Source organism: Neopsephotus bourkii, unplaced genomic scaffold, assembly GCF_033783945.1.
Source record: "Neopsephotus bourkii isolate Nb327-2 ecotype Australia unplaced genomic scaffold, CSIRO-AGI_Nbou_v1 NB_379, whole genome shotgun sequence".
Classification (NCBI taxonomy): Eukaryota; Metazoa; Chordata; class Aves; order Psittaciformes; family Psittacidae; genus Neopsephotus; species Neopsephotus bourkii.
Window position 1 is genome coordinate 2,389,603 of NW_026900884.1, and position 23,291 is coordinate 2,412,893.

At 37.5% G+C, this 23,291-nt stretch overlaps 1 protein-coding gene across 1 annotated transcript in view; it reads right to left on the bottom strand.

Moving 5' to 3' along the window:
* ADGRA1 (adhesion G protein-coupled receptor A1) overlaps positions 1–17,057 on the bottom strand; it is a 46,655-nt gene extending 29,598 nt beyond the window's left edge. Inside the window, exons 1-4 of the mRNA XM_061349037.1 lie at positions 16,779–17,057; positions 15,338–15,465; positions 14,292–14,415; positions 6,815–6,960 (exon numbers count right to left, since the gene is read on the bottom strand). Coding sequence (XP_061205021.1) covers positions 6,815–6,960; positions 14,292–14,415; positions 15,338–15,387 — 320 coding nt within the window. The 5' untranslated portion in view covers positions 15,388–15,465; positions 16,779–17,057. The remainder of the gene's footprint in view (positions 1–6,814; positions 6,961–14,291; positions 14,416–15,337; positions 15,466–16,778) is intronic.
* Positions 17,058–23,291: the final 6,234 nt, after the last annotated feature.

The window sequence follows — 23,291 nt, forward strand, 5'->3', positions numbered from 1 at the left end:
GGCTCCATCCTCGTGACACTCCCCCTTTATATATTTATATACACTAATAAGGTCACCCCTCAATCTCCTCTTCTCCAAACTATAGAGACCCAGCTCCCTCAGTCTTTCCTCATAAGGGAGATGCTCCACTCCCTTAATCATCTTAGTTGCCCTGCGCTGGACTCTCTCCAGCAGGTCCCTGTCCTTCTTAAACTGAGGGGCCCAGAACTGGACACAATATTCCAGATGAGGTCTCACCAGGGCTGAGTAGAGGGGAAGGAGGACCTCTCTCGACCTACTAACCACCCCCCTTCTAATACAACCCAGGATGCCATTGGCCTTCTTGGCCACAAGGGCACAGTGTCGGCTCATGGTCACCCTGTCGTCCACCAGGACCCCCAGGTCCCTCTCCCCTACACTGCTCTCTAACAGGTCGTTCCCCAATCTATACTGGAACCTGGGGTTGTTCCTGCCCAGATGCAGGACTCTACACTTTCCCTTGTTATATTTCATCAAGTTATTCCCCGCCCAACTCTCCAGCCTGTCCAGGTCTCTCTGGATGGCAGCACAGCCTTCTGGCGTGTCGGCCACTCCTCCCAGCTTAGTGTCATCAGCAAACTTGCTGATAGTACACTCAATTCCCTCATCTAAATCGTTGATGAATATATTAAATAATACTGGTCCCAGTACCGACCCTTGAGGCACTCCACTAGATACAGGCCTCCAACTAGACTCCGCCCCATAGACTACAACTCTCTGGCTTCTCTCCTTCAGCCAGTTCACAGTCCACCTCACTACCCGATCATCCAGACCACACTTCCTCAATTTAGCCGCAAGGATGCTGTGGGAGACCGTGTCAAACACTTTGCTGAAGTCAAGGTAGACCACATCCACCGCTCTGCCATCATCCATCCACCGTGTTATTTCCTCATAAAAGGCTACGAGATTGGTCAAGCATGACTTCCCCTTGGTGAAGCCATGTTGACTGCCCCTCATAACCCTCTTATCCTTGATATGCCTTAAGATGGCACCAAGGATAAGGTGTTCCATCACTTTCCCAGGAATGGAGGTGAGGCTAACCGGTCTATAGTTACCCGGGTCCTCCTTCTTGCCCTTTTTGAAGACAGGAGTGACATTTGCTTTCCTCCAGTCCTCAGGCACCTCTCCCGTTTCCCAAGACTTGGTAAAGATGATGGAGAGCGGTCTAGCAATGACCTCCGCCAGTTCCCTCAGCACCCGCGGGTGCATCCCATCTGGACCCATGGATTTATGGATGTCCAGATTGCTCAACTGGTCTTTAACCCATTCCTCATCGACTAAGGCAGACCGCTCCGTCGACCTATCTTCATCTGAGGTCTCAGTGGTACAGGGCTCTTCAGGACTGCCTCCGGCAGAGTAGACAGAGACAAAGAAGGCATTAAGTAACTCTGCCATCTCTGTATCTTCTGTCACCAGGGCACCCGTCCCGTTCATCAGCGGGCCTACATTGCCTCTGGTGTTAGTTTTACCTGCCATGTATTTGAAAAAGCTCTTTCTGCTGTCCTTGACCCCTCTCGCCAGCTTTAATTCCAAGGAGGCCTTAGTCATCCTAGCAGCTTTCCTACATCCTCTAGCAGCAGCCTTATATTCTTCCCAAGTGGCCAGCCCTTCCTTCCATGACCTGTAAACTCTCCTCTTCCACTTGAGCATACCCAGCAATTCCCTATTTAGCCACGCAGGTCTCCTGACCCTCTTCCTTGACTTCCTACGTGTCGGGATGCTCCGATCTTGAGCTCGGAAAAAGCAGTCCTTGAACGTCAACCAACTATCTTGGGCCCCTTTACCTTCAAGCAGCCTAGCCCACGGGATTTCCCCTAGCAATCGCTTGAAGAGGCCAAAGTTTGCCCTGCTAAAGTCCAGGGTTGCGATTCTACTTGCTATTCTACTGACCCTACCACACAAGATCCTGAATTCTACCATCTCGTGGTCGCTGCAACCAAGGCAGCCCTCAACCTTCACTCCTTCAGCCAGACCCTCCTTGTTAGTGAGGATGAGATCCAGCAGCGCACCTCTCCTGGTTGGCTCATCCACCATTTGCATGAGGAAGTTATCATCCCTACACTGGAGGAACCTCCTGGACTGCGGCTGGGTTGCCAAGTAGTCCTTCCAGCAAACATCAGGGAAGTTAAAATCCCCCACAACGACCACGGCCTGTGACCGTGAGGCCGCTCTCAGCTGCCTGTAGAAGGCCTTGTCAACTTCCTCACCCTGATCCGGTGGCCTGTAACAGACACCCACAACAGTATCGCCCCTGCCAGCCTGCCCCTTAATTCTCACCCACAGACTCTAAACTCGCTCATCATCTGTCCCCAGACAGAACTCAACGCATTGTAGCTGCTCTCGCACATAAAGAGCAACCCCACCACCCCGCCTGGCTGGCCTGTTTTTCCTGAAAAGAACATAGCCCTCCATGACTATATTCCAGTCATGTGAGTTTCCACTCCAAGAATGATGATTTGGTACTCTGGAAGTATATTGATGATGCTCAGAAACTTGCCCATATACAAGCTCACACAGAATAGCAGACACACCCACACATATATTGCATGCACACATCCATTAGCAGGTATTATGGTTCAAGTGAACCACTTTGATTCTCACCTACTATTTCTAGGTCTGCTCTGTGTGCAAGTTGAAGGGCAGTTTCTATAAAACAAATAAGACAGTTCAAATTATATGAAATATGCAAATAGCTTTCTTATTCTAAAAATTATACTTCACTATTAAAATTATTCAAGGTTGAAAACAATAAGAGAATGGAACTGAAATCAGCATAACTGACTGTAGGTGCTCAGAATGTGCTGCTAAAAACTCATGTAATTTGCCTGAGTTATGATCTCCCAAAATTCTCAATATTCATTTTTAATAGCCACAGTACTAAGGCTAGTACATTGAATACAAAGGGAAGGACACACAATCCATTCCTAAACCGCTATGACAGCTAGATATACAATTTTTCTAAGGCACTGCATGAGGTACTCTTTCTAGAAGCCCTACAACTTTATTAAGAAATTTTTAAAAAGCTTATCAAGATATATTAGGTATATAAACAAGATGAAGTTCAGCAGACACAATGACATCATCTGTTATCCATTTTGCAGTTCATTTGCAACCTTATTTATGCATATTGATGTTTCTTCATGACAGATATAGGATATTGGACTCTCTAATCTGAAGTTTGCCACATTAGTTACCTTGCAAGATGTTCATTGAATAAAAGAGGATGAAGGAAATTAGGAAACATATTTGTACCTAACCCTGAGATGAAAGCTACCTTAATTATCTGTCTTCTTAACACTAATGTCTGGCCAAGCTTGTAGCTTATCTATTTTTTATTTTAAATTTTTATAGTACAGTTATGCTCAGTAATCTTATTAAAAATCACAGAAGTCTATATTTTTCTGTCTTTCTGGAAATAATTTTAACAGTATCTCTCAGAAACATTTTCTGCTTGTTCTGTACTCCTCTCTAATCTCTATGTGCACAGGGCACAACATGAAAACTGCATGCATGTATCAGGTACAAAACTAATTCTACCTGTTCTTCAGCTTGGGCTGGTGAGAAGTTTTGTACATTGCAAATAATAGTTGAATCTTGCATGCCCCTTTGTCCTGGCTGGCAGAATCTGACTTCAGATGAGTCAGAAGCCAAACTCTGCCAGGTTTAACAAATGTCCACAGAGGATGAGCAGATAAAATTATTTATTTCTATTAAGAATACCAGAGAGTATATTTTACAGGAAGTAATTTCATTATCTGTTGAATTCACTGATGCATTAATTCGATCCACCTCATTAGCATCCAGGCACATCTAGTGAAAAATGTCAGAATTGTTATAGTTGATTCCAGTTATCAAAGTGGTAGGCCCTGAGAGCTTTAACTCTATAATTAACACAAAATACATATATCGTGTATAATATAGATACTAAAATATATATAGTGTATCATCTATATGTGATGTGTCATATAATATATGACTAAAAAGAGGCAATATTCAAAATCATATTAACATGAAGAACAAGTTTCAGTAAAATTACACTGCTTGATCACTGTATCTAGAACAGAAATAAATAAATATGAAAGTAGGCAGAGAAATTGAAGCAACTGATACAAGCAAAGGTCCTTATTTACTAACAGGGAAGCTCTTCCTTAAGATTTTTTTTTTTTTTCCCTCTGTTTTGACTACTTTTCAGAGTGGATCAAGTTCCATGAAAAAAAAATGTGATGAGAGAATTTTTATAATTTTTTGATAAATTCCATGTCATAGATTTGTGTATTGATTTTTGGCAGTAGTCCCCACTTACTGACTCACAAAAGATGTCTCATACAGGGAGCGCATATAGAAGGAATATAAAAACACTCATGCAAACTGGAAACCCAGTCTATCATATACATCTATTACTGGAAAAGACCAAAGGAGAACAGCAAAGTGTACAGTTCTTAACAAATGCATTCACATATTTGTGTTCAACAAAACCTGAACACGTCAAGCTAGGTCTACAGACCTGAATTACTGACACAGTACCTCTTTTTAAAAGCATCTTGGAGATCATATGCAGAAATATGCTTTGTAGAACTGGTAGTCCTGACATATTAAAAAGCTTAACTTAGCCTCCATTTGAACAAATTTAATATTGTTTAGCTATCTAGTGGTGTCAAATGAAGACAAAAATCAGTACTCCTTCCACCCAAACCAGACCTGGACAAACTGTGATGTTATCTCCTCTGAACCTGAGGCACAGTATGTGTAAAGACTGGCATCAGCTTATACATACTAGAACGCTAACTAAAAAATTACTTATAAATGGCTACACTGAAATGTACACAACTTAAATGGATTTTCTAGAAATATTATGATGCAGAATAATTTCGATTTAAATTTTATTAAACCCAGGGAAATTAAAAGAGTCAGAAAAATTATCATTATCATTCTAAAAAGAACAATTACTAATTATGGGTTCATCATTTTCTTGCTTAAAGCAATTTTTAATTTTCCATATAGTACATCTATTTTCTACATGGAATTAAATTGATCCTTATTACTTTGAATCTAGTACTAACCTTTATGAAATCATATTAGACATTTCTCTAGGACATATGGTGCCCTAAGTGAGAAAAATAACTTAGACTCATTTTACTTCGTTATTAAATGACTATACTAATATTCTCTTACAGCTAAAAGGTCGTTTGTAATTTTTATTGCTAAAGTTAAATATCTACTGTTTATTTTTACTGCCTGAGAACCTCATCATGACTATTACAACAAAGATTCTAATTAATCGTTATTGTAACCTGATTGTCTATTGTTTTCCAAACCAAACAAGATTTGAATTTTAAGAGCATACACTATACTAGGTCCACGTAAGATGCAATAATTTTCTACCTTAACAGCCATGTTGCAGCATTTGAAAACTGGTAATTCATTTTGCTATGAACTAGTAACCAAAACAGTGGAATTCTCATCTGTGGTGGATGGTACAGTAAATCAAGGATTAGCAAAGTTAGGTAGTCTCAGTGAAAGTATATCCTCTTGCTTACACCTGACAAAGCCACTGTTCAATATGGCTTTTCACTGTATAAATTCTATGTTAAGTTTTATCAATTTCATCTCTAAAAAGAAAATGTTATAAAAAGCAGAAAACTAATCAAGTTAATAAAGATTTCACTCAGTGGAATCAGACAGCAAAACACAATTCATCTTCCTATAGACTTTTAACAAGTGACGACTTTACACAATCATCTAGAAATGATACTTAATAAACATTTTGTGTTCAAAATAAATTAAGCTAGGACTGTTTAAAAGAACATACTAAGCTGGATTTTTTACAGCAAAGGTGTAAAAATTAGAATTTGTATTTCCCGTCCTTCACTATAAAATTGAGGTCTTTAGTCTGAATAGACCATTCAGGTTTTTCCACTATCTATGGGAAAAAGAGAGCCACCTCCATAAAACAATTCATCTTGTCCTCACACAAACACGTAAGACAGATGGGAGGAATTGCTCTCTGTAAGTTCCTCTCTGTCTCAGACTCCCTCCAAAGTCTATACAGGGCCACTATATAACTATGGCTAATACCTAACTTTTTGATAGCTACAGTCAAAGAGATGAATCAATCTTCTCATGCCTTTGGTTAGAAATTCTATTCTGTGGCAAGTTGGGGTTTTGGTGTTTTTTTTTTCTATGCAGACTGATCATTTTGGCTTCAAGTTTCAGCATCTCATAGGCATCTGGTTAAAATTCTTATTACATTAAACCTGCCATGCTGTCAGAGACATGTTACTAGTCTGTTCTAACTAGAAAGCTGACAGGGAGTCCAGGCTTTCATTCACTCCTGTAATAGCATTAAATCCCTGATGTGGAATGAGGGAGGTTGCTATCAGGTTATTAGGTTATCAATACAGGTGTGGGCAAGAGTTACACAAGAACAGATTAAGGCAAAGGGAGAATCCTTGTAGAGTAGTTTCTGATGATTAAATAATGCCTTAACATGGAAGCAAGGGAGTATTTTTTCCTCCATAGGAAACCACAGAAACATCTGAATTGTTCCTGCTTAGATAAAGGTATATAAACCTGGCCAGTACCAGTTCTGCATATCTGCATCTCCTGACTAGAATTAACTATGAGCATACAACAAATATTCAGATTTGTAGATATACCCAAATGACTCAGCTCCTTATGGATCCTATTTATAGTCTGGAAAAAAAAAAGTAAAGAATACAGAAATGAAAGTGAAAGCTTAAAATTTATAAGTTTTAGGAATACATTTAAAAGAAAAGAAAAAGATAATATTCCATACCTGAGTAGCGGCTGCTTTGGATAGGAAGGTTGGTCACTGTTTTGGCATGGCTGAGGCTTTTTTGTGACTTGCTTATAAATATTCCTGGCAGTTACTCCAATCCATAGCATAGTAGAGAGTGTAGAATAATGTAGTACTATGCCAACCTAAGAGTAAGAGTAGACAGTTAAACAAGTTAGTAAATGAATCAGTAAACCAGAAATTTTAGAAGAATGATACTTTTTTTTAACTGAATTTATAAATACATTAGTATTTTCTTTCTGTCAGGTTATATCTAACTAGGAAAAACACTTTCAATAAGCAGATGGAACCTGTTATTTAATCTATCATAGATAATATTTGTGATACCAAATGGTATGTTATGAAAATAAGACTGTAAAGTCATTTATTTTCTAAGAACCTGATTAATGACAATTTTTTACACCTCAATTTAAAGTGATGCAAAGCTAAGTTTGTGTGGTAAGCTTTGCTAGCTTATCATAACAATGCAATTTTAGAATCAATGAGAGGTCAGCATTTTTGCTTGCTATTTCCTTCATTGTTTTAGGAACATCCTGCTGTATATCTCAGCTGTATATAGCCAAGCTTGACTTCTTGTATTGTGATCAGTGCTATCTGCATAAAACCAGATTACTTTCAGACATATTTTAAGGAATTTATAAACGTGGCCATACAATTTTTAAAATTAAATGACAGACCTTGGCATCTTCCCTTAAAAGGAAATACAAACTCTCAATAGTGTTATTACAATTTTGTTTCCAAGAAACAGATGTGTTTATCATTGAAAGTAAAATAAAGTATAAACACTTCTGAAATACTAACATCTTTATTACATTATTAATTGTCAGTCATTACTATGGAAACAGTAATTGGAATTTTAGTCAATCTTCAATGCCTTATTACTCCAGCTAAGTCTCCATCTGATTATATAAAATGAGGTTACCTTTGAAGCAATAACCTGACACTTTTCAGTGACAAGTAAAATACTGCTATAATTGAAAAGCACACAAATGTTTAAGGAATACAGAGAATTGATGAATAAAGCTAACACAAATCCGTTACAATGATTTATTTGAACCAGTGTTCATTCTTGCACAACTTAAAATAATTGATGGGTAAAGAAAAAAAAAATTATTGATTTTGTTTACATTTAGTAAAATAGCACAAAACTTGAAGATAGCAGCAAATATCATCACCAGAAAGCCCTTTGTCATTTTCTCTGGGACTTGTCTGACACATTAGACGAGGGAGTATAAAGCCTTCATAACTATTGTCATTTGAGGTAACAGAAGCAGAAATAAGAGAATGAGACAACTTTGTACCATCAGCTGGCAGACGTTGCCAGTTCAGTGGCTAGTGCTGTCTGGACTTAGTTCATATGCAGCTTGAAGCATTTCTGTAGGGACACAGTGAATATGACTATGAACTGGAGGAGGGAGAGCGAGTGACAGGAGCAAGGGAGAAGGGAGAAGAAGGGAAGGAGAAAGGGGGAGAAAGAAAGGCAGGAAAATGAGAGAGAACTGGAAAAATTCTAGAGATTCAGTTAATAACTTCTTTCTCATTTCAGTATGACACTGCACTATATATTCTGTAATTATTCTATGCAAGTATGCCAGAGTCCATAAGAATATTAACAGCAGGGATGAATCCCATGTGAGAAGGCACCTACATATGAAACTTGGACAATGTATATGGCCATATGTAAAGAAATGATCAGCCACCTAAGTGAATGAGGTTCCTAAAAATAATATAAAACAATTTTATTGAACTTTCAAGGAGGCAACTGAACTGAACTGAACCCATCACTGTACGCCACACCTTAGTCACTTTACTTTTCTTCACAGTGTACTATATTTCCGATATATAGTCAAATTATACAAACATGGACAAGAGACAGAAGTGTTATCTTCTGTACTAATTCTTTAATAATGCACTTCATCTCTCTCAAAAAAGTATGCATTTACATTTCTTGCTTACAGGAAGAAGATATATCCTGATGATAGAGGTCCTCCTCCTGACTGACCGACTTGAAGGACAATGGTGGCAATCTGAAGATACAACATATATGACACAACAAAAATGTGGAATTTGCAAGGCTGAGCTGAATTGTTATATGAAATTCCACAGGAAAGGGTACCCCTTTCTTTGTGATTTTGATTCTCATTTTCCATAACAAAATATGCTTTCTGGACTAGAACTTTTATTCATCCACTAATAATAATAGGTAAAGAAATGTGCTGCCTCTTCCTTCCCCATATCTCTGCACTGATGTCAGTCATGCCACGGAGATGTATTTTCCTCATTGCTGAGCTCAGGTTGCGGCTGCATGCTCTTTTGCCCTTTCAGTGAGACCAGCTCTTTCTAGCTCTCTTGAGTTAGGAAGACATCTGAGCTTTATGCTAGAGATACATGAGATACCAGCTCATGACATGGAAGCGGAAGACAAGGCTCAACAGAAAAGGGAACAGGACATAGTTCTGTTCAGTAAACTCACTTAATTGTTAGTAAATATAAACCTTAGGTTTATGCACTAAACGTTCAGTGTATAAATTTATCTGTGCATATGCTATTACTGGATTTGTAACTCTGTAAAGGCTAAGAAGCCAATACATAGATGAAAATTAAATAATGCAGTGTTCAATTAAAACTATTTTCACTCTAAGTAGGAATTTTGCATTTCACATAAAATTGTGGGGGATGAGTCAAGTTTCCCATTAAAAATAAAGGATTATGATTTAATATATTTAAGTAATGACCCTTTTTCATAAGAAGGTTTTCCACTGACAGGTGAAATGGTACAGAATGAACTGCCAGGACATATGCATTGAAGACAGCATTGAACCTAAACCTGTTTAATAACTGCAGTTATATGGTAAAATTTAGTTACCTTGGGCTAAATTTTTCTATGTCCTGTGTTCTTAGAACTCTTATCTTTGGGAAAAAGCACCAGCCTACTGAATAGAAGATTATGCTTTTTACAGTGAGAAGATGCTGTATGTGGTCTTTCAATAAATTTCAGTACCTTAGAAGTAACTTAAGCTCCAAACCATGCAGTTACCATGGTAATGACCAGAACACACATTTATGCAAAGCATTTTAGCTCAGCTTTAACTTGCACAAAATTTTCTTTGGTTTACTCTAGGTTTTAATTTTTTTTTTCAATTGTGATCATATTTCAGATAACATTGTCCTTCCTCAGCCAGTTCTGTTTGAAGGAGGATATGGATATTCACTGACATTCTGATTAAACTATTAATCCTGCACAGAAAGTGATTCTTTTCAGTGAGATGAAGGGATTCAGAAATTTCTTTGCAGTCTGTAACACCACTGGAGGTGAATATTTCATGATCTTAAAACATTTAGCCTTAGAAGAACCCTGTGCTTTCTTTAGAGATAGAAAAATTGGAACTTGAGACCCACAGATCAGGTACCTGAGACCAGGAAGGACAATATTCAGGATGTGCTTCTAACTCAGTAGCATGCAAAGTCTTTAGCTGTCATTAGTTGCTTCTAGTAAGTTTCCAGCAATCTGATGTCTTGCTTGCTTGTGCATATGGTTAGCTCTGTTCCTGTCTCAGCAGAGATGAGCAATGCAGCTCTTAAATAGCATTCTTCACTTGAGACACCCTAACATAACCCTAACCAGCAAACTTAACTTAATCATAGTATATCAATTTTACACCCATTCTTAAAAAAACAAACAAACACAGTATCTCAAACAGAAAGAACTGCTCTTTTACTCCTTTTCCTATAATAATGCTATATATGCATATATATATAACATTCTATATACAGTATATAGCATTACAGATATAGCATTTCTATATATAATGCTCCTACCTGAGATGTGGCACATAGCTCTAGGACTTCCTTAGGGTAACAGGATTCGTACCCAAACCTTGGACTTCCAGTGTTAGTATTCTAGCTTCTAGGCTGCTGGCTAGCATGGAATGGGCTTCACCTTTCTTTCTGAAGACTTACTGCCCTACAGAAATGAATTCGTAAGCAGCTTCACTCATCAGGGAGAAGGAATATCTGAGCCTTGCCAAATTTTATATAGAAGCTTCTATTTGATAAATCATATAGCAGGTTCTTGGAGATGTGATTGAAGTGATCATGCCACGCAGTGGCTGGCCACTAGGATAAAAAATTATGATTCTGGCTCACTCCCTAGCTTTTGTGTCTCCTGAATCTTGTGCCCCTAAGCCTATTCTTCATGCTTCAACATGTTGAACTGATGATTTCATTCCCTAGCATCCATAGCCTGGGATGAGCTATCATGCTCTCCTGGAAAGCAGGGGCCACGAGACTGAATTATTTCAGACTGAGTGTACAGAATCAATGCCCCCCATACATGCGGAATGATCCAGCTAAGTTGTGCCTCCTTCCATCTCATTCCCTACATGAAATAAATAGGCCTTCTTCTGCTTTTTGAAGGAAAGTAAACCGAGACCCTAACTCTGGGAGATGGCCGTGGCTGACTACATCATCCACTGGCTAGCTCAAGCACAATTCCTGGCTAGCGTACTGGCTCTGGTTAATTCCATTCTGCTGTTTGTAACATAGCCTTTGCCTCGTATGAAAGATTTTGCCATGAACTCAAGACTCTGGATTCTACAACAGCCAGCATTCAGTGACACCAAGAATCAGATTCATGGGTAACCTAAACAGTCTGTAGATACAACCTCATTCACACAGGAAAACTGAAGAAGAAATCAACTTTTCCACAGCAGCATTCTATCATCAGTTTTCTTCATAAATCATAAACATGGCATGGCACATACACAAGTGAGGCTGTCTGTATGTTTAAATCATAGAATCATAGAATAGTTAGGGCTGGAAAGGACCTTAAGATCATCAAGTTCCAAACCCCCTGCCATGGGCAGGGACACCTCGCTCTAAACCATATCACCCAAGGCCTAGTCCAGCCTGGCCTTGAACAGTGCCAGGGATGGAGCATTCACAACCTCCCTTGGCAACCTATTCCAGTGCCTCACCACCCTAACAGGAAAGAATTTCCTCCTTATATCCAGTCTAAACTTCCCCTGTTTAAGTTTTAACCCATTACCCCTTGTCCTGTCACTACAGTCCCTAATGAAGAGTCCATCCCCAGCATCCCTATAGGCCCCCTTTCAGATACTGGAAGGCTGCTATGAGGTCTCCATGCAGCCTTCTCTTCTCCAGGCTGAACAGCCCCAACTTTCTCAACCTATCTTCATAGATAGGCTCCAGTCCCCTGGTCATTCTCGTGGCCTCCTCTGGACTTGTTCCAACAGTTCCATGTCCTTTTTATGTTGAGGACACTAGAACTGCACACAATACTCCAGGCGAGGTCTCACAAGAGCAGAGTAAAGGGGCAGTATCACATCCTTCGACCTGCTGGTCACACTCCTTTTGATGCAGCCCAGGATACGGTTGCTTTCTGGGCTGCAAGCGCACACTGAAGCCGGCTCATGTTCATTTTCTCATCGGCCAGCACCCCCAAGTCCTTCTCTGCAGGGCTGCTCTGAATCTCTTCTCTGCCCAGCCTGTAGCTGTGTCTGGGATTGCTTCGACCCAGGCATAGGACCTTGCACTTGGCATGGTTAACTCCATGAGGTTGGCATCAGCCCACCTCACAAACGTGTCAAGGTCCCTCTGGATAATATTTAAGCTTCTCAGAAAACTACTAGTATGTCAACCTCTGTAACTCCAAGCTTTGCTACCCTGATTATTAATTTACAGAGCAATCCTGTCAGGATTATCCCAGGAGGAGACAGGCACTGGGAATCACAGAATTCTGAAAATCATTATTGTCATTAAGCAACAAAGGGTCTGTGGTGGTGTGCAGTGGGAGTGAATATTTGTTTAGCCTCAGTTACCAGCCACAGGAGCCTTGTCTTAGATTGTCTGGACTGTTGCATCCATTAGCCCCTACCTAATCACATCAGACAGTTTCTACCAGGAACCAAAGGACTGTGTAAGTCTTGTGTGTCCTGTATCTTTTCTGTATTTTAACTGCTGATATTATCTGTTGTTGTAGCATGGTGTCAGATAAATAAATAACTTCATGAAACTGATTAGAAGGCACATGTGAATGGATCCGTTCAGTTTAAATGCACGTTCCTCAGCAGCTCAGTATCTAGCCCTATACCATAGCAAGAAACAGCTGTCACTGATACTGTATTTTATGAAGATATCCCTGTAGTTTATGTACCACTCATAACAGATTTTTAATAACTCATTTATCTCAATCATTTCTTCATTATCACTATTAATACTGCATTGTTACCACCCAATCTATGAAGTAAATAATCAAATCATCACTGTAACAACAGATGGTCATTCATGATCATGCAATTACACGGCCGTGGCTGCCCTACAAACTAATCTGCTACCTTCACTTGCAAACTGCAGGTGAAGACAACGGTATGGGATATTTCTATTTGCTAGAACTCACAGATCAGTTATGACACAATACACTAGATATAATAAGATACTTATCTCAGAATAATCTAGTAGACAACTGTGTCATTTAAATGAATACCATGTAATATACATGGGTAGATTTTGCACATAGAACGTTACAGTTCATTATAGATCTACACATGCTGTTTATTGATGGTCATGCACAAGAATACATAAAAGGCTTCCAAAGCATCCCACTGAAAATCAGGGTGAGAACTCTTACACTATTTGTGCATGTTTTGCAGTGACTCTGCTGTCGGCTGGCAAATTTTGCTGTTTACACCCATTCAAGCCAATCAGAAGAGCCAGATTAGTGACAGGCAAAATATGCTGGCTTAATAAAGTACTTTACTACAGGTAAATACCAACAACATTCATGAGATCTGGAGCTCTTCTACAAAATCTGAGAGGAAGAAATATTTAAGACAAACAAATTGCAACAAGCCCTCATGAGGCATTACAGAAGATGACTGAAATTACTCTCTTTACACACTGTACAGACAGCCTCTGTATTAAGAGCAGCTGAAGCCATGTCCTCTCTGTTCATCTCACAACACTATATTCAAAGAAAGGATGAAGCAAGAGATGTGAAATAGTCCAGTACAATGAGGGGTTCATACATCGCAAGTGTCCTGGTCAGCTTTCCCTCATTAGCTTGAGTTACAATTAAAAGACATAATCGTACTATAAACATTCAATCCAAAGATCAGAAAGAACACAAATATTTTGGAGTCACAGTTTCCAACTATCCTGTAGAACATAGAAATACAGTTTTCAGGGATTTTTTTAAAATAAGGAAATCTGAGCTGCGGAGAACTTAATGCGTTGGTCAGCCTCTCACAGAAACTCGGGTGACAACCAAACACTGAACACTCCCAGTACTGGCATTTAAAAGACTTACATAAAACGATGACTTATTCTGAAAATCTTAAGATCCATATAAAAAGAAAGAAAACAATCAATATTATGTTAAAAGACACAGTTTCAGGTTTTCATTCCATCAGAAAGAATTACTAAGGCAGATACTTACAGCTTGACATATAATTGGATATTTAATGCGATTAATTCCACCAGCAAAAACAGCAAATGTAAGAGCAGTATGGAAACAAAAGTTGAGAAGCATGTGCCATCCTTTTCTACTTATTCTGATTGTGCTGTTGAGAAATCACATTTCAAAATTAAAATGTAGCATATTTATGATGAAAATCGTGATTTTGAAAAAATGCTTAATACCATAGAATTAAGTTCTCTGATTCTTGAATATCTAATTAGCAATCTACATATAAGGCAGAGTCTTATTTATATAGCATTGAAACAAATGTTAAAAAGGTAAAATCAGTGGTGAAAATTGTAGAGTCTACTGGCAAGGGTTTACTGACAAAGCTTCCTCCATCAGATCAAGCATTTAGAGTGATAAAGGCAGAAGGCTTATTCCATAGCTTCAGATATGCAGAACTTTAACAAGACATCTCTAAAGAACTAAATGGAAGCTGAAGATCAGAAGTCATTGCATTAAGTTCACTTAATTAATATTTAGCAGCTTCTACAGTACAATACATTCCTACTCTTTCAAATTGCTAACGGTCTTCAACAGAAGTATGTAGTTAAAATGTCGCTTATGTAAGTCTTTCATATAAAGGAAAACGTAAGTTTTCTAAAGCCAGGAACATTTAGAAAGCTTCTTTTATCCAATGACAGCTCCCAGTCATTCAGTCATACTTAGTCTTAGAAGCCAAAACTGCCAAGGTAGCTGACCAAAGTGCTGCTCAACTGGAATTTGCCAGAAAGCAATTTGATGATGCTTGTGGTTTTATATTGAATCATTAAGTTAGAAATCTTAGGAACAGTGTATAGAACATTTAGACATACATCTCAGGAAAGATATAGCTTAGGAATAGCTTCAGAAAGGTTGACATAACCTTTTTTTTTATTTCTCTGGTGTAAACCACATTGCTGATATTACTATCTAACAGTAATACAGATTTTAATTTATCTTTTCCGTGAGGGTTAGAAAAATCAAAGTAACTCACCATAAAGTTAACCAGTTAACACAAGTACTTAAAATTGAATTCTTACCTGTGATGGACAATGTAGGTGATAATGGAAGCAAACAGGCACAACAACATAACTGCAGTACATGCATATACCACAGGGTGCAGAAACTCCCCTGGGTACTGGGGGAAAGACAGCACTGTCTTAAAATCCTATTGAGAAAGCAAAATGATTTAACGTTATTGGGCATGTGTGAAACTCTAAGACTTCGTTTCAATATGTCCTGTCATTTCTAGCTGTTCCCTTTCAAGGGCAGAAAAATAAAATTATGAACTTTTTCTATAGATATAGTTCATGAATTTAAAATAACATTAGATTGCTCTTTCATCATCTGCATACACTTTGCAAGACAGAAATTAACTGTTTTGTACAAGCAGACACATCTTAATTAAAAAAAGTTCTGAAAAAATACATAGACTATTACATTTTCCAGGCATTAGCACTACCTGTTCCTTCTGATAACATGAACTTTACGTTTGTATTTTACTAGGATAGCAAGTGCAAAATACCAAATTACCATAAAGGTCTTTAAATGGCACATACACGGCTGCAGAAGAACCACCCAAAGAAACAAAAGCCATGAGAATACACCCAAAATACTGACTGACTTGCTTCTCTATTGAAAAATAATTCCCAGTCGATACATATCCTCTGACCCAGTGACCTTCACACTTAGTTGCAAATAGTCTGCTCCCTACATCAAATCTAAAGCAGCTTGACAGCTATATTAACAGCAGAATAAAGATCCATGCATTCCTTTTGGACTCAATAGTGCCTACTGACATAATTTTTCACAAAAAAACCCATAAAATAAAAACATTAATATTGTTGTAAAATTAACCACATCAAATTCCATTCTAAACTACTGGATCTCACAAGTAAGAAATAATAGGAGGGCTAATTCTGCAGGTGTGATGGATAGAAAGAAAAAGGAGCCCTTTACAGAAAAGAGTGTGTTTTCAGACTATGTGAATTATACCAACTATTACAGGTTCACTGTAATACATTAAGCCACATCTGTTTGTGGCACTACATGTCTGCAAGCAAATACTATAGACAGATAAACTATCACTTGAGTGCACAGTTTCATCTACATGCCAGTTTCCATCTACAGTGGCAAAACTGAACACACATCCCAGCACAGAAAAACCTTAAATCTGAAAAAGTACTGAATATGACAATCCAGCAAACTCTAACACTGAAAATGCTGGCATGTATTTGAAAGAATTTTTTCTTATTTGTCATTTTTAGGTTCTCCTGAAAGAAGATACAATACCCTATTTTACTGAGGTGAATTTTCGCCTTTGAAGACTGGGTCTGTAATAATAATATATTTTTTAGTCAAACTTGCATATAGACAGCTGATTTCCAGCACTGTTATTTATGTATATGAACTTGTACAAGCAGCAAATGTTCATGAGTATATGCAATTATTAAGTCAGGGGAAAGGTACTGTTCTGTTTACCTCCCAGAAGTGTCCTTACAAGTAACAGATGCCCTAGTAGTCATTATTTTTCTTCATACTAGGTTTACAGTTCCTAAGATTGATTGTACCAGTTTCTCCAGATGTATATTAATGTCAGTTCTAAAACAGAGCAGCTTACAACATACATAAAGATCATCAAAATGAACAAATAATGTAAGAACAAGGTGGCAAATATATGTCATCACATGCTATTTCTCTTCAAGTACTTCCTCAGCTTGTGTGTGTATCTCAGTTAATTCTATCCAGTCACCACCTGCCCCCACACAAGTCCTATTTAGCCCTGACCAGCTGATCAAGACTCAAAGCCAGTGGTGTGGTGACTCATCACAGAGGTACTCTTATGATGTCTCCTAGTATCTTTCACTACTCCTAATCCATGAGCAGAATAGAAAAGACCTCTGTCTTCTTTTTTTTCATCTTTCTAGTGTGCATGACTATACATTCAGGATATACTGAATTCACAAATTTCAAATAATCCTTTAAAAGACTACTGGCTCAGAACTGCAACTGAATCTCTACTCAAACACCTATTTTTGACCATGTCTTTTATTTTTTTATTTGCATCATCTTCCCATTAATTCTTTTACACAGTGAATTTCTCAAGGAAGACTAATATCTACCAGAAATGTTCAGTACAGTTTTGGCTCCTATTACTAAAGTAGTAATGTAAATACTAAGCAAGTTAAATAAGAATACTCTGCTGAAAATGATAAACATTTACTTCTAGCTGTTACTAATATAGTCATACTTTGGTATACCAATAGTATACTTTGCCATAATTTTAAGTACACACCCGCTGAATTTCTGTGCATTAAAATATCTGTTACTGAAACTAATATAACAGTAACAGTGCAGTTATTTAGAGAAATAAATATCTTGGATATTTCTGGGAAAAAAAAAATCAAAGCACCAAACAAACCTCTGAAAAGTTAACAAAGTTGTGAAAAAGAAAACACAGTGAAGCTACACACTTACAAAGCAACAAATGAAACCAATTTTACTTAAAGCAGCATAATTCAGTGTACTAAGGAGCTAGCTTTTAACAGTGTAATGCAAGGATCAACCAATCACTACGTTTGAATATCAGAATACAGAATGAAAAGAAATACTGTATGTGCTATAGAAATACAGCCTGCAGAAGAATCAAGAACAATCAGCATCTGGTAGCTAATTCAATTTAAAATAATAATTTTCTATTATTATCTCTTTTCTAATCTTGTTCAGTAAATAAGTGGTGAAATTTTTGAGTATAATACTGCATTACTGCCAATGTAGAATGTAGAATGTGCTTTTTCAGAGTTTCATATATTGAAAATTTATTTCATTATAGATATATAATAAATATATTTTGTTTGCTTTTTGATGACAATGAAATGTTATTGATCTGACAACCTCCCCTGAGTAATCCTCTGGGGAATACAACATAACGAAAACCAAGTTATTTTTTTAAATGCTGTACACAAAGCAGCATACTTGTAATATCCAAGCACCACAGACACTTAAGAGTGACAAGGGCATTTGAACAATCGGTTATGGTAACATTTAGGTTCCCATTTGTATTTAGATTTTAGATTACTAGTAGTTAAACAAACAAACAAAAAACCCAAACCCTTATATATTACGTATAAGATGTTTAGGAACACCAGAATATGAAAATTATCTGTAGAGCTGGGTCTCTATGGAGAAGCAAAAACACTGCAACAGACATTGAATGAAGCAGTTTATGTGCTGGGTAGAAGGACTGCTATTTGGCATGATCTCAACTGGCTGAACAGGCTGGAGGAATGGGTTCACAGAAACCTCATGAAGTTCAATGAAGAGAAATAAAAAGTTTCCTGTCTCTGGGACAGAGTAATTCCAACAGCAGTACAGGCTAGGGGACAACTAACTGGATAAAAGCTTTGGAGAAAAGGATCAGAAGGTCCCAGTAGACAGCAAATTGAAAGCAAGGTAGTAGTGAGCCCTTGTGGCACATAAGGTGAAACATGTATAAGGCCATATTAACAAGAGTGCAGGCAGCATGCTGAAGGAAGTGATTATTCCCTTCTATTCATTGATTGTGAGAACAAATCTTGACTAGCGTCCAGTCTGGGGGGCTCCAATACTAGAAAGGCACTGATGAATTGGAAGGAGCTCTGTAGAAGTCATCAAGACAGTAAGATGGCTCAAGACCTAGATTCTAGGTCTTTAACTTACATCTCCTGTCTCCCAAGAATTGGCCCATTTTACTGAGCTCCTTTATAGCGTGGATCCCTTTACCCTCTGGTTGAAGCTGCACCACAAAGAATGCAAGATCCATTTAGAAAGAAAGAACAAATAGAAATATGAAAAAGCAACCTGAGAAGCTGGAATCTTCTGGGAATCTGGACTCATTACTATCTATATGGGGTAAGCATTCTCTTTTAGGTGAGCAGCACATGCCAGCTGAGGACTTAGGTGAAGACTATGTGCCTCCTTGCAGGTCTCTAAGTGACAGCAGAGCTCAGAAATCTAGCTCTTCACACTGGGAAACATCTATGCATGCACATATGCACATATCTAATTCCAGGGAATTTTGAAGTTCCCACTACACCACATATCAACTTCCCAGACAGCAGGAAAACTTTCTGGATCACTTTCATAGTCTTTGGTGCTTAAAATCTGCTAAGGTCTGTTCTGTAGATATAAAAATAGGTGTTTAAACAGAAAAAAAAATTGAAAAGCTCATTCTTAAACCTCTCTTGATAAGCAGTCTGATTTTTCAGAGTACTGAACCATGCTTCCACAGCCTGTTACAAGCAAACTGTGTGTTCTCCATCGGGAAAACGTCAAATACTGTAATTATGTCAACCTTTTCATTGACATCTCTGTAATACTTCCTTGACTCATGAATTAGCTTTTCAAAAGGCTCAGATAGGTATTTTAATTTGGAGAAGACCTGAAACATGGAAGTTTAGAAGATTGTTTTTCAAGAATTGAACTTCATGAATAAGCCTAAGAAATCCTGCAATTGTCTCCAGTCACACTGAAAGTATTGAAAATGTTCCTTTTGCAGCTGTCATGATCCCACCAATTTGGAAAGACTTAGAAGATTTAGTGAATACTTGTAAAACAACAGGAGAAAAACCTTAGCAGGATCTGTTCCTAGTATCTTGCTTCTCCTCAATTTCTCATTCACACAATTTTCCACAGACTGCTTCCAGAATAGTTTCTGGAAGGAATTTGCTCTGGTTTTGTCAGCTCAATCTCCTCAGCCTAATTATCTCAAATAGCCATCGACTGAATGTATGCTGCTTTTGCAAAGAACAACTACATATACTCACAAAGAAAAAAATTCCAACAAAGTCACCTATGTTGTTTGGAATAAGAAGATCCATTGCGACAAAACATGAAAGGAGTTGCTTCTGATTTTATGTTAGTTTAAGTCTTCTTCAGGATTACAATAAAACCTTCTAACAGTATTTATTAATCCATTTTATGCTAATTGAGAATTAGCACAGTTAGATTTAAGAATTTTACTAGTGTTTGGCAGATTTGAGGAAATTGCTATTGACAAAGCAGTCTGAGGGGGAAAAGGAAATGCTGTATACAATTACAGTAATATCTATGACTATTGAATTGCCATTCTGGTCTAGGAAACATTAAAGAAAGAACAAAGGACAATGTATACCAAAACATATTTAGCAAATTTTGAAATTCAATGTTGTTGTTAAGATATTTTTGTTATCTCCTGAAGAGTTTTTACTCAAACACACTATGGCCATGGGACACTAGATTAGTCATAACATACACAAATATTGGCCTGAAAAATTAGAATACTGGTAGACAGTTTAGTTCACAAAGGAGCACAAATACATAGTACTTATAAATACTTATGATCAGATATACTGATTCTTCCGAATCAGAAAATCATACTGCAGGGTTCATAGTTCAAGATCCCAGAGGGATCTCCAAAAGAAACTGAAGTGTGATTGTCTCTTCCTCCTACAGGTAATGGAAAAAAAGACAAAACTGCGGACTGGTTCAAATACATGGCATATAAAGAGAAAGGCAGGAATATAGCTAGGGAATTTAGTTCACTGTATTTTCCTATTACCCCTAGGACATAACATTCAAAAGCTGATCAGAAATAAATAATACTCTGTTATGTCTGACATTACTATTTTACTTCTATCCACTGGCTCAACTCGGAGCAGAGTGAAAGCGTGAAAGTGTGGTGAGGGAAGGAGATTGTACCTCCTTTCCAACTCAACCTCCAAACTGTACTCTCTCTCTCATTGACATCACTTAACAACTGTCACAGAAAGAAATCAAATGATTTCTACATGAATCCTCTCACTTGAAGAATGCTCAGGCTTATTAATTATCAATCATAGCTGATAAATCCTTGATTGCTGCCTTTCTAAAAAAAGGACTGTATGAAACTTTAATTTTAACCCTTTTACAGTACACAGGTAGAAACAACTTCTATAAAAGCAGTTCAGGGAACTTTGTCATACTATTTAAAAAGATGACAGATCAGAATATGTGCTGTGCTAGCTACAAAAATGGTCATTTAGATTAACTGAAGCTTCTATTTAATCTTGTTCCACAGCAGGATATTCATTATTCTGATGGTAATGTAAAGCTTTATTGCTGCTCTTTAGTTTACTGATGCTACTTGAGTATTCTGCTGTTACTCCAGAACATAATAATCAATTATGAATTTTTATAGGTTAATAGATTAGAGAATAATAGATTAAGAACATGTATTATGATACTGTAGCTATTTTCATTGGCTATATACCATATGTTAGCTATTTTGAATTTCCTATCAGTTTGTTAGTATTTTAAAGTATATTAAGCACCCAGGTGTCAATTAAGAAGAAAGACATTGGCACTTTATATTGTTCACATTATAAATTCATATAGTAGTAGAACAATGTAGAACAAATAAATAGTAGAACAATGAAATATTTTTCATTCCTGGTGTGAGAACTGAACTGCCCAGAAAAACAGACTCTATCAAATGAAACAATTCTTGACTTTATGCCACAAAACACTCATTAAGAAATAACACTTGAATGAAAATGGTCACACATAATGAAGCTACAGAAGTTTTTCAATAGCTGTTTAGAAAGACAGCAGTTGTAAGACATATTTGCATGTGTGTGCATATATATATAAATATTACTTAGGGTTAGGCATCTTTTTTCTTATAAGTGACTGTGAAACATGAGCTAAGGAACATATCCCATTGTTTGCTACCATATCAACTGCAAAGCAAGGGTGAGTCTAAGATTTTCTTGTCTTGCACAGATATAATTGAAAGATGCATACGAGAAAAAAAAAGCAAGTTTAATTACTATAACAAAATCCTACAAAAAATCTCAACCAAAATTACATACCGGTCAGAAAAGGCACACTTAAAACCTGCCTCAGTTGCCTTTAAAGTTATAGAAAAACCGATCTGCTACATCTTATCAGAGAGAAACGTGCAGTTGGCTTTACAAACCAAGAATTAATTGTAGCTGTTGTGTCGGTATACAGTTTTTGCAACCAAAGTGAAAGTAGCTGTTTGCAAACAATTAGTTAACATATACTAACTTCTCAAAGTTTCAGAAGAACAGGCTAAACCCAAGCAGTTGAAGGAGGAGGAAGACATTTTGGGTGTGGCACCTGCAAAGTCAACAGGTACTTTCTTTAATGAATTTAGAAAAACATTCTCAAAGCAAGATTATGTTTCATATTTGGGGAAACAAGTGGCTGGGGAAAAAAAAACGGAACTCATTGATGCTGTAGGAAATGAGGTGTATTTGATGTCATCGAATCTTAAAAAACAGCTCTTAAATTCTGGCCAGTTCTGAAATGGGTGAAAAAAATGTTCCAGTAACTCTGAGGGAAATCAGTTCTTAGGAAGTGGACGATAATATCTGCATTTAACTCATGGGTGCCACAGTCTTGTGCTATGATTGGCTGCCATCTGGGCTCCATCTGACAGCAGCAGATTGGTATTCTCTGCACACGTCCTCGCAATTCCTGTCTCCTATGTTTGCTGTCCCTTACACATACACACAATATATTATTTACCCAACTATAAACATTTCTGTAATGTACACAAGCAGCAGCTACAGTGCAATCATGCACCAGCATTCAGGATCAATCTGGTATTAACAACACACATCTGGCTTTTTTTTTTTTACAACTGGTTTATAATAAATATTTTTAATGGTGCAAACATTTTCTCACTTATATGTTAGAAAGCTCTAATTTTTTTGTTTGATTTCCTTTATTCCATGAATAATTATAGGTTGCTATTGCACACATATTTTTGCTTTCTTGAAGGTAACTTTCTGTTAAGCAGGATAGTTAAATAACTGCAATGGGAACTGTAAGTGTGACTGAGAACAGACCAAAGCAGGCTGATGTGTTAGCACTGCACAGAAATATTTTTCTCCATGAACAGCAATTTGGTAAGAAGGCAATCAGCACTGGTATACAAACTAAAACTCCTACAGGATCAACAAGGACAGC